We start from the raw sequence: 20231 nt of genomic DNA, 5'->3' as shown, positions 1-20231 counted from the left end.
GGAAATACCCATGAGGGTTGAATACAAGATCAGTGCCTTAAATTCAGATAACATTTTCTTTCTTAATGTTGCCTTCCTCAACACTTGTTCTAGGTCTGTTACGCAGCCACTGAAGGTGAAGGGGATCACTGAAGCCTCGCAGATTGCATCTAAAATGTGGCGATTCTGTGAAATCTCATAGATCTTCATCTCTTTTTACTAGTTGTTGCAAGCTTCCTACAATGGCACTCCGCTTTCCACTTCTTCAAGTGTGGAGACCTTATCTTCTATATATGCTTACTATTCTGAAATAAACATACTTTTAAATACTTACATAAAATAGTGGTAATGTATAACCTGGGATACCTTCCATAACAATAGTTTGACGTCATAAAAAGTTTGATTTTTCTGTAAAAACTATTCCAAAGTAAAAAGCAATTGTAACATGGGTTCTTCAGTAGCTCGCAAGAAGAGTAAGAAGAGTTCAGAAAATGAGAAAAAATGTTTATCTTTCTATAAAATTCACATTTTTAGTAATCACAGTTCCTTTCAATTTTTTTGTGGGTTCAACCAATTGTTTCATCCCTGTCTATAATTGCAGGTAAATTTTAATAGCTAACATATAAATGATTACAGGAGTTTGGGGATATTAAATATTTTGCATTTACTTGCAATAGTTAAATTATTTTTTCAGTAAACCATTCTTTGTCAGTCACTGGAGTAATAAATCAGAAAAGGGAAATTGGCAAACGTGGTTCACTTAATTCCTTTTTTTGAGTATTTGAGAACTATGCGTAGCAAAGCAGTTGTGGAAGGAGATTAGGTAGCTTACTATGTTGTGCTCTTTTCACGTTTCTGTGAACTGACCTGAGTAGCATATCTTGGGGTGAGATCATAAAGCACAACAAAAAGATATTTAACGAACATATAGTACATAAAAGTGATGTGCGTGTTTGTCTTGGCACGTATATATTGTTCCTTCATACTGGAATATTGATGTTCTCTTTTCTGTAGACTACCCAGGAAGTCTGTAATAAATACAAAACATAGCTATCCGCTGACTCACTGATACTTTGTAATAAATACTTTATCTACATATGTGTACTAGAAGCCATTAATGTCTTTTGATGATGCACTTATGGTACAATGCTTCCCCTTCCCCCCCCCTTTTTTTTTTTCAAATCAATGTCAGGCATTGGTTTGTGTGCTAGTTTCTGAAAACCTCCAGTGCAAATTCAAATAGCTTGACTTTTCTTTGTGTGAAAATTATTTTAATAAAAAATGTTTTAAAGCAAGCACATACAAATAACAAATAACCTTCCTCAGTGGCCTTGTGCCTCTGGAAGCTCTGTTAATGGTGCAGCTGCGTAGATCTGATAATGACGTGGATTTGGGTCCAGAACCATCAGCGTTTTAGCTTCGCTTTGTCATGAAAAATAAATCTTGCTATGGTTCTTTCTGTTTTTTTGAATCTTTGGCTCAAATTTGACATAGGAAAGAGGTCTCAAAGATAATTGAGTCCCATGAGTTTTAAGAGAATCATTGCCTGGATAAAGAGGAGACCCTAGCAGTGACCTGAAATGAGAGGAAAAAGCTGCAGCGAGAGATCCCTGGTTGCAAGACCATTGGAGAGTCTGCGTGGGAGAGTCTGTCCAAATGCCCTGCCGGTGGGAAAAGCCTCAGCTGGGGCTTGCAGTCAACCGTAAAACATAAATCCATAGGAAACCAAACTTCCTTAGCTTTTATTCTCAAGGAACTATTAATCAGTTGGTTATCAGAATATTCAGAATAGGTTTTAATACAGTGTTGAAACTGTTAGAAAAGTGGAGCATAAACTCTGGTACTTTTCCCACCAGTGAGAAAAGTTTTGTCCAAAAGAAGTCCTGAGATAGACTGGGGCTCTGCATGGAAGAAGACTGTTTCACTTAGAATGGAGCTGATGCTCCTGGGACCTGGGCTTTTTCACCTAGAAATACCTGGCAGAGAGGCTGCTGTGAATGGAAGATTTCTCAGTGTCTCTCCTGTTTTGTTAACTGGACGAAGCCAGAATGGGTTGACGTCTGACTTTAAATGTGTTTACTAGAGAGGGAAATATTGAGCCAAAAGTATTAGTTTGTTCACTGGTGGCTAATTGCTGAGGAGACGGTTATTAGTCTGTGTGTTGTGTGTGTGCCCAATCTTATAAAAATGAGACTTCGGCTAAATTGCACTGGCAGGCTTGCTTAATATTTTGAAAAGAAGGGTTTGTAATCAGTTAACCTTGTAATTTCTCTCTCAAAAGATTGGTCAAACCTCTTTTACTTTGGACATTATACGATTTCAGGAACATACTGTATGGCTCACTGCTGTAGATTTATTTTAACTTAATTGTTGGATTTCAAACCTTCGGCTTCACTTGACACTTCCCGTTTCTCATAATGGGTGAGGTTGTGCAAATAATTAGATCTTTTTGAGATATTTTAAAAAGTGACCATCTATGTAAGCATCTGTTTTACCTGAAGCTTTTCACCACGAGACGGAAGGTGGCTGGTGAGCAGTAACCTCTGTCAACTCTTGTAGAGTGGTGTCTGTTAACAGCTCAGGCTGAGGGTGTTCTTGGTGTAATAAAACCTTAAGGAAATGCAGAAGCATTTTTCGAAGTTGGTCTTATTATTTGTTTCTTGAAATGTCTTTTAAGTTGTTATTAATTGTATGGATAGAGCAGACTTTAAATTGGTGGGCACGTGGAAGTCTTTAGTAACTGTGGATTTTTATTACACTATGCTAAGGACTTTATTTGAATGTTTTGTGGAGCAGACGGTGATGTGACTGTCTGTTTCCTATACATGCTTGAACTCCAGCTATCAGAAATACCTAAAACATTTGGCGCTCTATTAGTATTTTACTACTGTTGGCTGTTTACAGTGGAATTATTAGGTGAAAATCCCTTGAACAGAGCTCTGCTTTAGGATTACTATTATGTCTTTGAGTGGAGAGAAATAATTTTTTTACCTTCTTTCAGAAAAAACAACCTGGAATCAGGAAATTTTTTTTTTCCAGGTTAACAGTATTGTTATTAGCACCCCCTTGGATCAAACTAATATGCTGGAACTTTCCTGGGAGCTTATGTGTCCCTTTCCTGTGGTGTATGTCAAGGTGCAGGGGATTGTTTTATGACTACCTGTGGTCGTTAATAGGTATCCCCTTCTGTTTTATGGAGGACCAAAACTCATTAGACCTGAGTAGAGGTTTAGCTGGATTTTACAGTGCTGAATTCCAGTGGAAAGCAATTTCACTAAAATCAACATCGTTATGAATGTAAAAATTGGGAAAGCATTCACTCCATTGATTTAGAATAATGTGTAACTTTGGCTGTGCTAGCATGGAGAGCTGTTCAGGGTGGTGCCTCTCTGCCCTGACCGGGGAAATCTCCGTGAGAGCGCTCGGGGATTGTCTCTGCTTGCCTTTATTTGGGCAGACAGTGTAAAAGAAACTGGAGAACCAGTAGCCCTGCAGGATCAGTTTTTGGATATTCTGTGGGCAAAAGCATGACCAACATTGTTTTGTTTTACCTGATGTCTGTGGGATGAGATTATTGGATGCACTTTTCTGTCTTTGCATTTCCTAGTAGTAATAAATACTGGCAATCTCATAGAAAAAATATCCAAGGGAATCATATGCTGAGGAGTCTTCTGCAGCATTGATTCCGGCCAGCTACGTCTTCCCCCTCCCCTTTTGTCTTGCTAGCTGTAGGAATTCATTATTTCACTCAATACCCAAGAATCCTTTTGTGTTAGCAGTAAATGTTTTAAAGTTTCACAGGGGAATCTGATATCTCCTGCTTACTAAACCTGTGATAATAGATAAGCTGAACAGTGGTACATTTTGTGAGAAGTCTTCGGTGTGTACCTTGGCATCTTTATATGAAAGCTCTCCCCTTTGACTTTATTTATTATTTACTCTATTCTCATATGAGATAGTTTTCCCCTTGGTATTTTCAGTTGACAAATGCAAAGATTCCTCCCTTTTAATTTAAGAAAAAAAAGCCTGACACAATTATCAGCTTCTACAAGTAAAACATCTCTTTGGAGCCATCAAAGCCCTGGCATTAGAAGTTAGTTAGTCTACTCCACCCAAATGTTTTTCAGGTAAAAACTTCTATTCAGTTTCCATGCAGGCTAACAGAAAAGCCGTGACTGCCTAATGCACAGTTTGTTGTGGTCAAGGAATCTTTTGCTGGTCAGTAGCACTGAACATAAAACGCTGCTTGTGTAACACCACTCATTTTACTGGCACAATTCTCTGTGCCACCGTATGGTGAGCTAGGTAGAAATGGTCTGGTTCCCTCACTAGGTAAACACAGAGTTGGCAAAACCATTTGGGGAGGGGGGGGGAAAAGAGCGTATGAAACCATTGCCTGAGGAAACCACTTCTGTATCTCTTGCACTATAATCTACCTAAAGGTAAATTGCCAAAAGATGACACTTCTGGCTCAGCTTTCAGGAGTTATTTTGCATGACAGTATAAGTGATGTAGGAGCACAACTGGTTTATATTAATTCATTTTATTTTCAGCAGGATTTTGTGCAGTGCTGGACAGGTAAAGTAACTTTTTTTTTTTATTTTTCAAGTAGGAATTGCTGACCTAATTTCTATTTCTATTTTTTCTTACAGTACTGTGTGCAAAAAACTTGGTGAAAAAGGATTTTTTCCGTAAGTAGTTGTCAAAGTTTTATACACATATAAATAGGATAAATATTGTGCAGGTTGTGTACATCAGTGTATGCGCATGATCGTTTTATTGAGATACTTGCATTAAGGGGGCTGGGGCTTTGAAGTTTTCACACTTTAATTTCAGGGCTTCTAATTTTTTCTTAGGTGACACTCATCACATTTATAATAATAATAATTAAAACCCTGACACTCTCTCTTTTTTTGATGGGAGTGGGAAACCAGTTTACTCTCTCAGGCAAACTACGTGTTTCTCAATTAGTGCCACATTTATTAAAATGTTTTTCATACAAGAACTTATTGTCCAGCAGACAGATGTACATCTTAATTATTAATAATCATGCCATAATACTTACCTACTCTGAAATTAGATTTTAATTAATTTTAAGAATGTTTTGAAAGAAGTGCTAAGAGGTGGATGAAGGAGGCAGAAAGGAATGTTATTGGCTGCGTGGGCATGCACACGCAGATCACCTGCCTGCCGCCTTCTAGATGTGAGTGGGAAGAATTCCAAAGATCAGACCTAAACTTTGAAAAGAACTTGAAGAAAGGATGATGCAGAATTATGTTGTAATTTGTGATACTTCTAAAACTTGCTTTATATCTGGGTTTTTGTATTGATTGTGAGTTTTTGGGTGTTTAACAGTTTAAAGAAAAAAAACCCAAAAAACAAAACTCAAGACTTGATATCTGTGATGCACGTCTGTGCTGGAGCACAAACCTCAGGAGGTCCCGTTCATCCCCTGCCCCACGTGCTTTGCCTTTATCCCCACGTGCTGTGTCTGACGCTTGTCTTGAGCCACTCTCTGCGTGGCTGGCTCCATCGTGAGTCACCTGAGGAAGCGGAACTGTACAAAACTTGTGCTGTGGAAAATGTGAATGATGTTGCACTGCTTTAGTTCCTCCAGCTGATTCACTGGGCACTCGGATGAGGGGAGGAATTGGTATGAGGGGATAAAGGGACAAGGCCACATGATTTAGGGGCGTTAGTGGTGGGACCATCCCTTTTGGTTAATAGGTTGGTTAGAGTGGCAGTTGCATTATAGGTAATTGTGGGCTGCTCTGGTCACACTTCTTTCCCACCCTCAGCTGTGTAGCCCAGCACCATCTTTGTACTGATTTTTATTGATCAGCTGAGCCTATGTTGAGTATCTTTGAGGTACTAAGCTAGCAGAAAACAGTGGAGCTCAAAAGCAAGAGTAATTTGCTATAGGTGTAAATCTGTTTTCTCTGCCTTTTGCTGAATTCTTTGTGTACTGAGAATTTACTCAGCCCTGAATTAGGAAGATTAAGGTGGTCAGATTCCCCCCCCAAAGTACCTGATTTACACAAACTTTTCTTAGTCTGATTTAGCTATTTCTTGTGCTTAGTATGTCATGTTATTCCCATTCATTAAATATGGCTCTCATTTATGAATAAAAGGCAACTTCAAATAAAATACTTAAAAAAAAAAGATTGCAATGATACAGGACTTTAAAGCATCCTGATCCATTTGCTGGTGTTTTTCTTTTCCTCCTCTTAGGGCTTCCTGATCCATTTGCTAAGGTCGTGGTGGACGGATCTGGCCAATGCCATTCTACAGATACTGTGAAGAATACACTTGATCCAAAATGGAATCAGCATTATGACCTGTAGGTGGTAACAGTGATAACCAAAGGTTTGAAGTGAGATCCTCTAAGTACACAGACATTGTCAGATGTTCATAGTACTGTCCTATTTACAGCTTGGAAAATATCCCAAAGTTTATTAATTTGAGTGTAAAATACGTGTATCATAATACCCCTTTCTCATTTCTCTCAAATCTAGACACTACACTTGGTTTTCTAGTGATGATGTCTGCAGCATGCTTTTCATGTACTATAGCATTATTTTATTGTAATATTTTCATGTTAACAATTCTGCAAAATGAAGCAAATAATTGACAGTATTTCCCTCAAACTTCTCTTCATCTTATTTTTATCTGTTGCAGTGCTGCAGTGTCTTTTCTTCTGTGTGCCTCCTGTTAATTTTTTTATTCTGTATGTGATTTTCTGTCCTAAATGTTCTAACTGTAAATTGTTAAGTTGTTATCATCACTTGATCATCTTTCAGTGCTTTTGAGCAGTATAATCGGTATGGCACGTATATGTCATGTTTTTCCTCTGTCTTTCTAAAGCATAGAATATTCTGTATAATGTAAGTTATTAAAGCTTTTATTTTTTTATATAGGTTTCTTTGTGTTTGTACATGCTTTATTTTTCCTGTCTTCTGTCCTTTTATTCTTTATCTTTTTCCTTGGGATGAAAGATGAGGAGGAGAAGTGAACAGTTTGCCTCAGTGTGTTCTCCATTCTTTCTAAGGCATTGTGCTGATCTCTGACTTTTTTCCCCATGGCTTCGTTCCCTATCTATATTACTAGAAATTGTTTGAGTATATTTATGTTAGCTTTGGTCATCACCAAACCTAGAACTAATCAAGTGTTAGTACACAGAGAATTTGTTGTCCCCTTTTTCGCAGTGAAGAAAAGCAGCTTGATAGGTCTTTCAGCAAAATGTGGAAGGCCTGGTTTAAAGTCATGTCTTGACCTACTCTTTATTTGAATATCCAGGACTGAATATGTGAAGTCATGGTTCATAATGTTTTAGTGTAGTATACAAAACATTTTCATTACTGCTTAATAAAATACTGTTGGCAGTTTAGTTACATAATAGCACTTTTACTGAGGAAAGTTATCATATTATAGTTTTATTACTCAAACTCAGTCCAAGCTTAGATCCTGCATGTGAGACTGTAATTCATATTCGTTAGAAAAATGGGTATAAAACAAGTTTAAGTTCATACAGAAATTACTCTTTTTCATATTTAAAGGATTCTAAGTTAATTTTTTTAGTTATTAAACCTGTCAAAGTGTTGATTCATATGGAATGCAAATTTCAGACCTCTGCCCTTCCACGCCCTCACTAAGATTGACCGTCTGTTTGTGAACGCCTAGCTTGAACACTGTTTCTTCCAGCAGCAATTAACATTCCATGCAGTGTCCTAATGGTGAAAGTCGAGAGTAGATGGCACTCATCTTGCAGCTCCCAAAAATGGAAGGCCCCCTTTCCCTCCTGTTTTGCCCCCCCTTCCCGAATTTGCCGCACACATTCATGCTGCTTCCCTTGCGCTGCCTCCAGCTGGCTGCTGGGTTAATGGATTCAATTCACGTAACCCACGGGGAGGTAGCTGGATGGGGCAAAAAATATGTGCAATTCTTTGCCGATTAAATGAGTTGCATTGGGTCGGTAATGGTGTGCTTGCATTAGCATGTTGGCTTGCATCAGGAGTGATCTTTTGTAGTGAGTCTCTTGATCATCCCCATTCACTGTGTTTTGGCTTCCTTCATGATGTGGTCTTGGAGTACCTGAACCCAACTGCGCTGGGTGAGGCTGGACCGCAAAGTGCATCCCCCGAGTACCACCGATACTCTCTTGCTTGCAGGAATGAAAGCATGGACTTTTATTGTTGTTTAGTTAGGTGGGTCCATTAATGATCATTAATCATGGAATGGTTTGGGTTGGAAGGGACCTTATAGATCATCTTGTTCCGACCCCCTGCCATGGGCAGGTACACCTTCCACTAGACCAGGCTGCTCAAAGCCCCGTCCAGCCTGGCCTTGGACACTGCCAGGGAGGAGGCATAATGCGTAACACATAGCTTTACAGGGATGAAAGGAGAGCAAGGTGGAAAGGAAGGTGCTGCCAATGTGACTTAAGTGTAAAGCCTTCCTGTAACCTGTGTACAGCTAGGGAAGGGATACTTTTGAAGGGGTAATGGTGGGCCATCATTTGGCGGTTATCTACTACTAAATTCTGTGGTGAAAATGTCAGCAGTTCCCTGCATCTTCCCCAGTATCTGCCAGTTGTGTCGTGGTGTTTGAAGTGCTGTGGTGACAATGTGAGTGAGCAGTTGCCAGGAATGGGTTACAGGGGATGGTAAGTGCTCCACGGGCTACTGACTTGGAGACTTGCTTCTCTTCTGGAGAAGAGACGAAGCAGTGAAGGAGGATATTAATATGAAATGAGAGTAATGGAAAAAAATCTTTAGAAAAAATTGCTTTCTGGTTGTAATATTCAAGGAAGGATGAAGAGAAGGTATTCTGATGTTGTTGTATAGAACAAGTCATGCTTATATCTGTAGTTGTCTTAGCTGTAGTTGATGCTGTAGTTGTCTTAGCTTTGAAGCAGGACTGTATTTGCAGTCTACATCGTGTTGTAATAGGCTGAGATAGAAATGGGGTTTCTGGCAGAATATTTTACTCAGGCAGATTTGGGGCATCCCTTGTTGGATTGTCTTAAGGAATTTAGACCTGTGTGAAACATTTTGTTTGTTTGTTTTGGGGTTTTTTGCTTTTTTGAAAAGAAGATACCTAAAAAGCGTAGGTTGTGTTCAGTTTTAGGACATTTTAAATTTAAACTACTTGTCCTGTAGGTAATATTACTTTGCTTGATTCTGGCAGTTGAATTCCCTGATGACAGAAGTATACAAAGCATTTCTAATCCAAAGTAAAATTCAGCATTATGTCAGGCCTTGTAATTTGAAAATAATCTCTCCCTCTCAAAATTTTCTTCATAATCATTTAACCCCTTTTATTGTCTTGCCTGTTATTCCTTACTCTATGGAAATTTCATTTCCATTTATAAACATCAGTCACCTAGTCTTTAGTTCCTATTTAAAACAGCAGTGAAAGAATAGAGATCTCTGATACAACAACTCACCGCTGGGTTTTTATTTTAAGGTAACGTTTTACTGTAATATATCTGGTGTCAGATCTTGGCTTTTCATCTGCACCAGATATTAAGATAATTAACTTTTATTTTTGGGGGAAAAAAAATAGAAGAATAATAGGAATAGTAGCTAAGCACCGATGGCAGGCCTCACAGAGTGCAGGACTTCATCTTTCTTCTCATCCTTTGAAAATGATAGGGTTTTAGACTTGCTAATGTTTACGCTAACAACACGGCATCGCATGGGAACATTGGTCCCTGCCGTATGACACTTCCACTGGTACAGGGAATGCTTTGCACACCGAGCGTAACAGATGGAGTCGCGGTGGCAGCCCGCCTGTCCCTGCTACTATGCAGCATAGGAGATCAGCCAGAGGAAGGTGCAGTTATGTAGAATTTTTTTAAAAGAAAAATCCTGTGCTTTTTTCCCACCATGAAGATTTGTGCTTTTTAAATGACGATAATAGGCTTATGTGCAGTAAAACTATCTCTTTGCTGTGTTGGGTAGATTGAAGTGTCCCCAGCCTGGGATTTGTATAACAGGTTAACACTGCTGCCAGTTAAGTCTCATGTATTATGTGCTGGCATATGCAAATAGTATAGTAAGATGGATCTGTTGTGATGTATTTATGCAATAATGTGTGAATTAAGTTGCTAATTCCAAGGGAATTTTGTGTCTTGCTAACCTGATTCAGCATAATAAATATTCTATTGTAAAAGATTTTTCTTTTTAAAGACATCTGCAGTGTTATCAAGAAAAAAAAGGGTTTACTTTTGCCTTATGTTGTTCTTAATTGAGATCTTAGCATGAAAGGAAGCAGATGAATAAATTAGTTGCTTAAATTCTTCAGTCTAAATGGGTGTGTGTAAGGGGAGGGGGAAATCTGGGAGGCTTTCCAACGGAAGTTGCCAAATAGTTGCTGTCTGGGTGCAGTTTAATGTCAGTAAAATACCATGCTTGCCCTGGATGTATTCCCCTTCCTTATTTTCAGCCTTGTTTGTGTTTTCCCTATTGTTCAGGCCTTTCCTCAAAGCTTTGAATAACCAGAGTTAACACATTTACAGACCTTCTCACATTCAAAGCATTTAAACACTAACTAAACCAGCAAACTTAACGAATCGCCTTTTTCTCTTCCTTCCCCTTCATTCTGTCCTGTGATAGCTTAGATCTCTCCTGCGGCCTTCCCACACTCACCTGTGCTGTCTAGTCTAGTCCAGCCCTCCCCAGCAGTCTCTGCCCTTAAGGCATAGCAAGTCATAGCATCTGTTTTTCGCTAAGAGATATTTGAACCATGATCTCCTCCAAAACCTAGTCCTGGTCCCATCTTTGCTCTGTGCCTTTCAATTCTGCACCACCAGGCTCCAGCATGGACTTGTTGCTCTCCTGTGTTACACCTCTCAAACATGACTGTAACCCCACTTCTGCAACTCTTCCCAAAATCCTCCTCGCCGCAGGTTCTAGTGCTGTTTGCTGCCTTCGTGTTCTCAAGCCCCTGTGCTGTCCTGGCAGAATCACCTTTCTCCCCTGACTCTCCAACTCGACTTTACCTAGTTATTGCTAATGATCCTGGGTTTTTCTTGGGAAGAGAAGGCATAGCTCTACTTAGTGCTGGTTTAGACTACCCCATCCTGGATTAGCCTCCTGATGAACCGTCAAACAGCTCCTTGCAACAGCTTTGCCTTCCTGACATGGTCGTTTAGAGCAGTTTGATGAAGCTGATGCGCTTTGCATTTAGGGCGAAAGCATTTCTGGGTCGTGTTTGGCCCGTATCGGCAGATCTGGCTGTTCCAGCTACAGCATGTGCAGCGTACAAGTCTTTGCTGAACTTCTTAGGTGGGTCTGTTAAGAACACCTGGAGCAGAAGCTCAGTTTGCTTGGTGCAGCTGCTTTTACTGTGTCTTGTAGGCTCCGCTCAACATTGGGCTGGGGAGGACTGGGGAGGAGAAGGGAGCACCCAGTCGGTGCCGCATGTGTGTGCTATGTTCCTGCCTAAGCCACTGCCCTTGCCTGCTTCTCTTCTGACTGTGCCAGAGGCTCACACACTCTCCAGTTGCTACCAGAGATGAGGGCAATGTCAGGGTGAAGGAACAGAGAAGAGAAAAAGTTGGGATGATATTTTTATGTTACATCTCTTCACTCCCGCTTCTCCCCCGGTCTGAAAACAGCTGATACCTTGAAGCATATGCCTACCATTATAGTAGAAACATTTCAGAAATAGGAAAATGAAGAAACAAACTCAAGTAATTTGTCCAGGTCATAAAAAGAGTCTGTGTGACAGCATGGATTAGAAATAGGGAATTCCTGGCTTCCAAGCGTGAGTTCATACCTCTTGATGTTGCATTTTTCTCTCTTTCTGGAGGGAGTACATCTGGCCTGTGATCAGGAAGAGATGTGTTTTTTCAGGAATAATTTTTTTTCCACTTTCTTCATTCTGCTTTTCTCTACAAAGCTGAACTCTTCAGGGAAAGTATATAATGCCAAGGGGATGAAAAGTCACTTCACACCAAGCCCTCCTATATTGACTCAGAAGGAAATACCACCTTGGCAAAGATAATTTTATTTAGACAAAGTAACAATTGTCCCTGTGTTTTAAAATTTGATTAAAATATGTTAAAGGTTTCCAGTATGGCATGTACTCGGTTTTTGTTTAGAAGGGGAAGTGCTAAGAGTAAGCATTTTTCTTGGAATTTCCAAACACGCATTTCTTATCCAGAGCCCTAATTTTACAGATTCAGGAAATATGGAACTTAACAAAATAAATACGGAAATTGAATTTCTGTTAATACTAATCCTGTTACTTCTGTTGAAGTACTGAAGCTGTGAAATAGATATTGCTGATGGGGGAGGGGGGGGAAGCTCCAAGAGCTTTAATTATGAGGAGGAAAAGACAGGCATCAACAAAATGGGGGTTTTGTGGGTTTTGTTTCTGTTTGTGGTTTGTTTTTTTTTTTAAACTTACTTTAAGTTTTGGAACATTCTTTTTTAATAACAAATAAAATTCCTAGCTCAGGCTTTTATGTTGGAACTGTATTGCCAGATGATGTAAAACAAATGTAACTTACCCACCAAATGAATTGGAAATGTCAGCTTGTCCTACCGCCACTCTCTAAATGCAACCATGTATTTTCCTGTCTGAAATTGTGCAGAAATATAGATGAAGCGTTTTGCTGTAAAGCCAACTAGCAGTTACTAAACTATTTCTTTTCTTCCTTTGGGGAAAAAAAAAATACATATGTTTTTATTTGGAAAATGCAGCTTGTCTTGCTCATTTCCTTTGAATGTGTGAATCACCAGGTTTTCCGGTGCAAAAATTGGAGTAGGTTATAGTAGTTCTATGGAAGTCCTCACCTGTTTGATATGGATGGCTTACTGTCTGCATCTCAGCCATGAGAACCTCACCCTGAAATGTTACAGTAATTCTTGGAAACTGTATTGTATGTTCAGCTGTTCTACAGATTATTCAAACTGTTCTGTTATGAAATTGTGTTTAACCATATACCTTTGACTTTTTTAAAGCAACAAGGAAAACTGGAAAAATCAAGACAGGTCATGATAAGTCTTTATTTTTAAGTGCACCTAACTTGTTCTCATAAGAATTTATTTTAAGTACATGAAACATTGTAGACTGCAACTGTGCACGTGAATACCCATCTTCATCTCTCGTTTCTTTATGCGAAATTGGCATTGTCAAGGTTGTAAGGCCAAAAATCTGACCTATATTATGCAATCAGTTTACTATTCCAAAGTTTTTGAGTCTTGTTTGTATGAAGTTTGTGTTGTGTTTGGGTTTTTTTGTCTTGTTTTGTTTTTTTTTTTTAAATGTGCATTGGTTATTTTAAACCATGCTCGTGGGTGTGTGCCTACAGTCTGCAGGTGGGAAAAAGAAGTTGTCAAAGTTCTGCTTTTTAGAAAAGGAAAAAGGACAGAATAATTCATTGAGAACTTAGCTGATCACAGCTGCAATTTTAAGCCATGACAGTTAGTTCAGTTGTTTGGTTTGGCAACCTTGACAGTATCATTTCTATCTTTATGAAAATATTAAGATGTTTTAAAGGTGATCAAGTCTTAGTCAGTGGGGGAGATGTATTTAGATGTTGGTTGAGTGTGTTCAATCAGTTTTCCTTCAAAAACAAAAAAGCACCTGGAACTAAACTACAGAAGGCCAGAATCGGTTATCTGGGAATGGAGAACTACAGGCAGTTCTTGGAATCTAAGCCATAGTTACAAATTAATTTTCCGCAACTTGGAATAACTATAATAGATCAGTTATTGCCAATATGGAAGTATCTTAGGTGTTGTCGAAATAGTCCTCTGAAAGTTTTGAAAATAAGAACTAGCTCACAAAGTAATTGCCTCTGAAGAACAACGCTTCAAACAAAAAAGCAAAAGTAAAATAGCCTGCGGTGTCCAGATTTCCCCGTGCTGGTGAAACGCAGCTCTAGGTGTGCGAAGCATTTCCGTGGTGATCAGTGCACATGTGAGCAGAGGGCAGGGAGGGGATGTGGCACGTCTCACTTGGGATACTGCGTTGACGTTTTGCAGTGGATCACATTCCAAATATGTGTGTTATAAACTGGGCCTGTCTGAAGCTTGCTTAATAGTAAATTAGCTTCCCAAAGATTCATTAACTGCAGATGTGTGACGAGGCTTACCTTACATTTTACCTGAGCACTCAGAAGTGCTGTGAGTGAGGGCGATTTGCATTGCCGGTGGGTGGAAGAGCAGCCTGAGAAGCGGCGGCAGACGCACGGCTGCAGAAGGATGCTAAACTGATAAGTTTGTGTCGAACAGCTTGCAAAGACGTGCTGCCACGAGCATCGCTGTTCCCTTTGGGTAGGCTGGGCATAGGCATGAGGTGAAGCATGTCTGTAGATGCTCGAAGAGACCTGGTGACCGGGCCAGCCCACAGCCTGGTCCTTTTACCATTCTAAACAGATTTTGGTAGGATTCGGGTTCACGTGAATGTCTTCTTCCGGAATCAGGATTTTAGATTAGTTTGTATTCAAGTAAACTCCTTCATAAGACATGCTTTCATTAAAGTATAATGTGTACATCTTCGCTGAAGATGACTTACTCTCTTTTGGCGATACAGTGTCTGTTAAATTTTTAATGTAATGGTTGATAGTCTTTTTTTTCCCCGCAAGGTGATTTCTGGAGCATCTTCAACGTATTCAGTAAGTGCCATTCACAGTACTGTTTTTCACATTTTTCAGATATATTGGGAAGTCGGATTCAATAACAATCAGTGTGTGGAATCACAAGAAAATTCATAAAAAGCAGGGAGCTGGTTTTCTGGGTTGTGTGAGACTTCTTTCAAACGCAATCAACCGCCTTAAAGACACTGGTTGTAAGTAAGCTAAAGGCTGGTGTTTCTTCTCTTTCAGACCAAACTGTTGTGCACAGACTTTTTGAAGAGTGGCAGTTAATTGAATTTTTGTTGTTTTTTATGAAGCTTGTGTATACCAATTGATTTGGTAGTTTGTAACGATGTTTTGTCGCTGAGGATAGTATGGGTAGGTTAGAGAATGTGGTTTACCTTTGGCTTTTCAGTTCCTTTGCCCCATTACTATACACAGTGGTAACTTCAGTGCCACGGTCTGGTTGTGGGTTGTCAAGATTGAACTTACTGTGTTGGAATTATAAAGGACGACAGATTCTAATTACTTTTAAATTATCTTTTCATTAGCTTCAAAAATGCAAGTTTTAAGGGGTAAATGAAAGGGTAAATCTGTCTGGAAGCCAGATTTGTAGTTTAAAAATTAATGGGCCTTCAAAATTAATTAGTAAATTTTGTCATAAGATATTAGGTGCTTTATAATACTTGCAGCACTTTGTATTTACTTTTTCAAAAGTTAATTAACATGTAAAATGCTATTTTCTCATTATCCTATTGGATGTCGTTTACTTCTGAACAAAAAAATGGCTATATAGAGCACTTAAAAAAAAAAAGGAAAAAGTGACATGCTGTTAGAGAAGTATTGTGATTTTTGCCTTCGATAACAAGTTCCTTGTCAATAAAGGTGTAAGTGAAATTCTCATTTTTAAATATTTGTCACTAGACTGGTGCTTCAGTGCATTTTGCTTTGTTCAGTTTTAGGTAGTTCTGTCTATTAGTGTTGAACTGGAAGTGCATTTTGACAGTGGCTGGTCTTCGCAAGGGGAGAGAGTTCAAAAGAGTTCTTAGAATCACATGAGACATCCAGACTAGGAGAATATAATTTTCTATTCATCAAAAGAGCTTGGTGAAATAGGAAAAGTGTTGAAGTATTTTAGTCTTGCTTTCTGATTTTAAAATTCTGAAAAACGAAGTCTTGGCTGAAGATTTTTAGTTTTCCTTCCCTTCCCCTGTCTCTTGAAGTCTTAACCATCTTACATTAGGCTGAATTCTGTTCTATTTCAGTGTACCTTTCAAAGGCAGCAAAATATTGTATGACTTGCATTTTGTGTCCTTGTTTTGTAGATCAGAGATTGGATCTATGCAAGCTTGGGCCAAATGACAATGATACTGTTAGAGGACAGATAGTAGGTAAGTAAGGGTTTTTATCTTTTAGTTCTCTTGGAGCTTAGTAGTAGCTATAGAAACACTCTTCCTAGATGTCAGTTTTCTATATTGAATTTTTTTTTTTCCAAATTCAGTGTCTACTGCCAGAGCCATTTGGACCTCAAGCTAGAAGTCTGTATGTAGAGAATTAACAAAAAAACACACACACAAAAACAAACAACAGAACAACACACAAACCATGCCAAAAAACCCCAAACCAAACCCACCCAAATATTATTATAAGTGTTGGAACAGATAAGACCTTAGATAATATGAAATTTATTTAGGAAGTTTTTAATTTCCCTATAAAGAATGATGACAGTTTGAGCCTGAACTCCCGGTGGAAAACTGACTCCAGATTTCTTGGCCATCGAGACTTCCAGCAAAGCTGTGCTCCCTGTAGGTTTTGTGAAGGGGTAAAACAACTTGCTGTAACAGGAGTGAGTTGTTGTCTGCGGCGACTTGGTCAATTCATTTAGCATTTTCACAGGTTAGTAAGTCTGTCACCAATTTCGGTAACTGTGCTTTGTCATTCTGCTAACTAAGAAGTCTTAAATAACTGAAGGATTAAAAAGAAGCTGGCAAATTGAAAAACAAGTACCCACAAACAACTTCATAAGCACACTCTTTTTGGTGCATTGTCAGTTGTTTCAGACGGCAGTGTTTCTAGTAGGTCAATTAAGAAGTAAAAAAAAAAGTCGGTCAGGATAAGGAGCAAGATGTTAATGAGAGTGTTTTGACATGGGGGGAAAGAAAAGTGAGTTTGTATGCTCAGTTTTATGTTCAGTTCTTAGTTCAAATAATATCCAAGCAGCATTCTTGTTTTGTCAGCTGGAGAAAACTATTGAAATATCAGTCAGCAAATAAGGGCTTCAGTGTATTTGTTTGCTTTCCTCGGAGTGCTCTGTTGAATAATACCCTTGACTTTACCGCTTTATGTTGCCTTAACCATCTGTCTAGCGTCTGATCTGCAAGTGTTTGTGCAGTATTAAGATAAGAGTGAGGTGGCACAGGAGTGTCAACGGTGGTAGAAGTGTGGAATTGTAAGTGCATTGCTGATACTTCAGACCATTCTTGAATATTAAATTTTCCATGTGAGCTTGCACAGAAGAGTAAAGGATAAAGCATCATTTTAAAAAGGATAGACGCTCATTTTTCTAGGGTGCATTACGTTGTCAGTTTGGTTTGCTGTTTGGTTTTGCTACAGTGTACTGGTCCCCTGATCATCCGTGCTGTGCGCATGCAATTTTGTTTGTGGTATTCCTTTTAAGAGGAAGCTGAGCTCAGCTTGTTCAGGGTCTGCTTGGAGCTGCAGAGACCCATCTGCCCGTGGCAGCCTGGCAGCCACGACGCCAGCGGGACCTACCCTCACACTGTGACATGCTCTCATGCTGCCCTCCAGAGCATGCAACACGCATCCTTGTCATCATCGCTTGAGAATGAGAACACTAATTAAACAAGCAAAAAAAAAGGCCAAAACCCACCCAAAGCAGAAAGATCTCAAGGCTATTGGGATGCTGGATGGGAAGCCTTGGCGTGAATACTATGCAGTGTGGTCACGGCAAATACACTTCAGAGAGAGCTGGTTGTCAGAGAACTAGTGAGCAGTGTGGACATAAACTAGACTGACCAGATGGCTTAACCTGATGTAAGCATGAGAAGTGGTATAGCCAAAGCAGCATTAGCTCTTCTGGCATGCTGCTGGGGCTGTCCCTAATTAGCAGGAGCTGCTGGATCATGCACTGAACCTAGAAAAATCACGATTTGTCAGGTGACAGCAGAGACTGGGAACGAATCAGTGTGTGCTGGTTTCTGCTGTCATCGTCAGAAAGGTCAGATTTCCTCAGTCGTGTCTGTGTTATAATTTAATGCATCTTTGGTGAGATTCCAGAGATTCTGGTCTTTTTCATTATTATTAATCTCCTTATATTTTAATCATTCTTCACTAATGCAATTTTGTTGAATGGGTGAACAAGCCTGAGTAAAACTAGATAATTCCGCTACAGCAGTTACACGGTGGAGAAACCTTGATTAAAAAGTAAGAAAGAAGATAGAGTAAGTTGTAAATATACTCTGAGTCCTTGTAATGATAAAGTGGCTTAAATTAAGAGACTATGCAAGACTGCAAAAAAAATATTAAAATGTAATTGATACCTGAGGAGCTACTGGAGAGAGTCCAGCGGAGGGCTACAAGAATGATGAGGGACTGGAGCATCTCTCCTATGAGGAAAGGCTGAGGGAGCTGGGCTTGTTCAGTCTGGAGAAGGCTGAGAGGGGACCTTATAAGTGCCTATAAATCTCTCAAGTGTGGGTGTCAGGAGGATGGGCCCAAACTCTTTTCAGTGGTGCCCAGCGACAGAACAAGGGGCAATGGGCACAAACTGAAGCACAGGAAGTTCCAGCTGAACATGAGGAAGAACTTCTTCCCTCTGAGGGTGACGGAGCACTGAAACAGGCTGCCCAGGGAGTCTGTGGAGTGTCCTTCTCTGAAGATATTCAAGACCCGCCTGGACAAGGTCCTGTGCAGCCTGCTCTGGGAGACCCTGGTTTGGCAGAGGGGTTGGACCAGGTGACCCACAGAGGTCCCTCCCAACCCCTGTGGTTCTGTGATACCTCCAGCAGATGTTAACCTTACAAATCAATTGCACAGTGGGTATGCCTTTATAATGTGGGACAGGGAGCAAGCGGATCTTTATCGTAAATACCTGGGGTCAGCTTCAAAGGGGGGAAGCAGAGGAGATGCTTGCGAATAGTTGATGCGAAGGGCACCTGAACTGTGTCTGAATCTTGCAGCTCTCTTCTGTGCCACCATTTTATTTCTGATGTGGTGGTGCAGAAAAAATGAGTCCTTACTCATTACAAAGTAAGGTGTGCACAAATTTTGGTCTTCACGTAGGCAAAGAGGAGGTAATTGCCTTTGTTTAGTTTCATTTTTGTCTGTGTGTATTGCTTGCCTACGTGCAACAATGCGAACTTGTAATGTGTGGGTTTGTTGCAGAACAAATACACCCTCTAAGATTTTGGATTGGTTGAAATTAAATTTAAGGTGTCTTTTGCTCTAAGAAGTTGCTGTGTAAAGTTAGTGTTTGTGGAAGATTAGGAGTTAATGCTGATGAGGAGTAAAGCAAGCAGGTACTGCAGGGCTTGGTCTGTTGAAAGCTCGCAATCTGAAGCTTCAAAACATGTTGATGTTGTTGAAAATTTGGACTCTGTGGTGAAGACTGCCAGTACTACCACATCTTTTTTAACCTTGTGATCTTGACAAAAGTTTGGTTGTGTCTAGGTTAAGGTCTGTAAGTTTATTTCACTGCATTCATAAATAGAACTTGAGGACAGTTGTCCAGAGGTACAGTAGTCCCACCTCAAGAAATGCATGCCGCAGCACATATTTAGCTTTTCAAGTAATCGTTCTATTGTTAAAGGCAAAACAAAACATCGAAACACACCCCCCCAACCCGACAGGAACACAAGTGTCATAAATTAACGGACTGGACACTTGCAAATTATGATATTGGGAACAAAAGCTGCCTAAAAAAACTTTGGTTTCATAACTGTAGTGCAAAAGCTTCAGGCATAAATATCTATTACAATGCAACATGTAAAAAATAAAAATTAAATAAGTACTACAGTTTTGCTGAGAGCAATAAGGACTTTTCAGGGTGTGGAGCGCTACTTTGTGTGAGAGTTGCATTTAACTTCTTACCACTGATGTCTGAACATGGCCAATAAAACAACCGTGTGGAGCTGCTGGCAGTGAAGTTTTGCCTGGTTTTGTGTGTGTGCATGTACGTGCGTGTGAATCCCACATGCACACAAAATACTTAAGGACTCAAAGCCATACAGGAATTCCTTATTTTAGCTCTTTCTCTCAGCAGTTCTCCCATTGGCAGCGCCAGCTTGGTGCTAATGCTGTCCTGTGCGCTTGCAGCCGCGCGTGAGGTCAGCCGCGGCGCCGGACGAGCCCCACAGCTCCACGGCTCATACAGGGGAGAGTTAATCACAGTTTCAGGGTTAACCTCTCTTTCTGCATGAACTTGCATTTGTATTCTTCACGGTAGCTTTTTTGAAGTAATGCGTGGAGAATTACGTGTGTGAAAACATAACACTATTTCTGTGTAACTCTCTTTGGTTTGTGGGAAGGAAAAAAACATCCAGAACATGGGTCAGCTTAGTCTTCCAAGTTGTACCATTTCTCTTTCAAATATAACAGTAACTTGCATTCAGATGTCATATTTTTAATAATTCTTTTATTATCT

The 20231-nt window shown here is 39.8% G+C and overlaps 1 protein-coding gene across 1 annotated transcript in view; it reads left to right on the top strand.

The window, feature by feature from the left end:
* The window catches only part of SMURF2 (SMAD specific E3 ubiquitin protein ligase 2), a 67437-nt gene that overhangs the window by 24081 nt on the left and 23125 nt on the right, over positions 1-20231 (top strand). Inside the window, exons 2-5 of the mRNA XM_075440646.1 lie at positions 4632-4670; positions 6211-6319; positions 14648-14781; positions 15895-15960. Of these exons, the coding sequence (XP_075296761.1) occupies positions 4632-4670; positions 6211-6319; positions 14648-14781; positions 15895-15960 (348 nt within the window). The remainder of the gene's footprint in view (positions 1-4631; positions 4671-6210; positions 6320-14647; positions 14782-15894; positions 15961-20231) is intronic.

Source organism: Opisthocomus hoazin, chromosome 21 (genome assembly GCF_030867145.1).
Source record: "Opisthocomus hoazin isolate bOpiHoa1 chromosome 21, bOpiHoa1.hap1, whole genome shotgun sequence".
NCBI classification, from domain to species: domain Eukaryota; kingdom Metazoa; phylum Chordata; class Aves; order Opisthocomiformes; family Opisthocomidae; genus Opisthocomus; species Opisthocomus hoazin.
The sequence above is the reverse complement of the archived record's forward strand: the minus strand, read 5'-3'. Positions and strand labels throughout refer to the sequence as shown.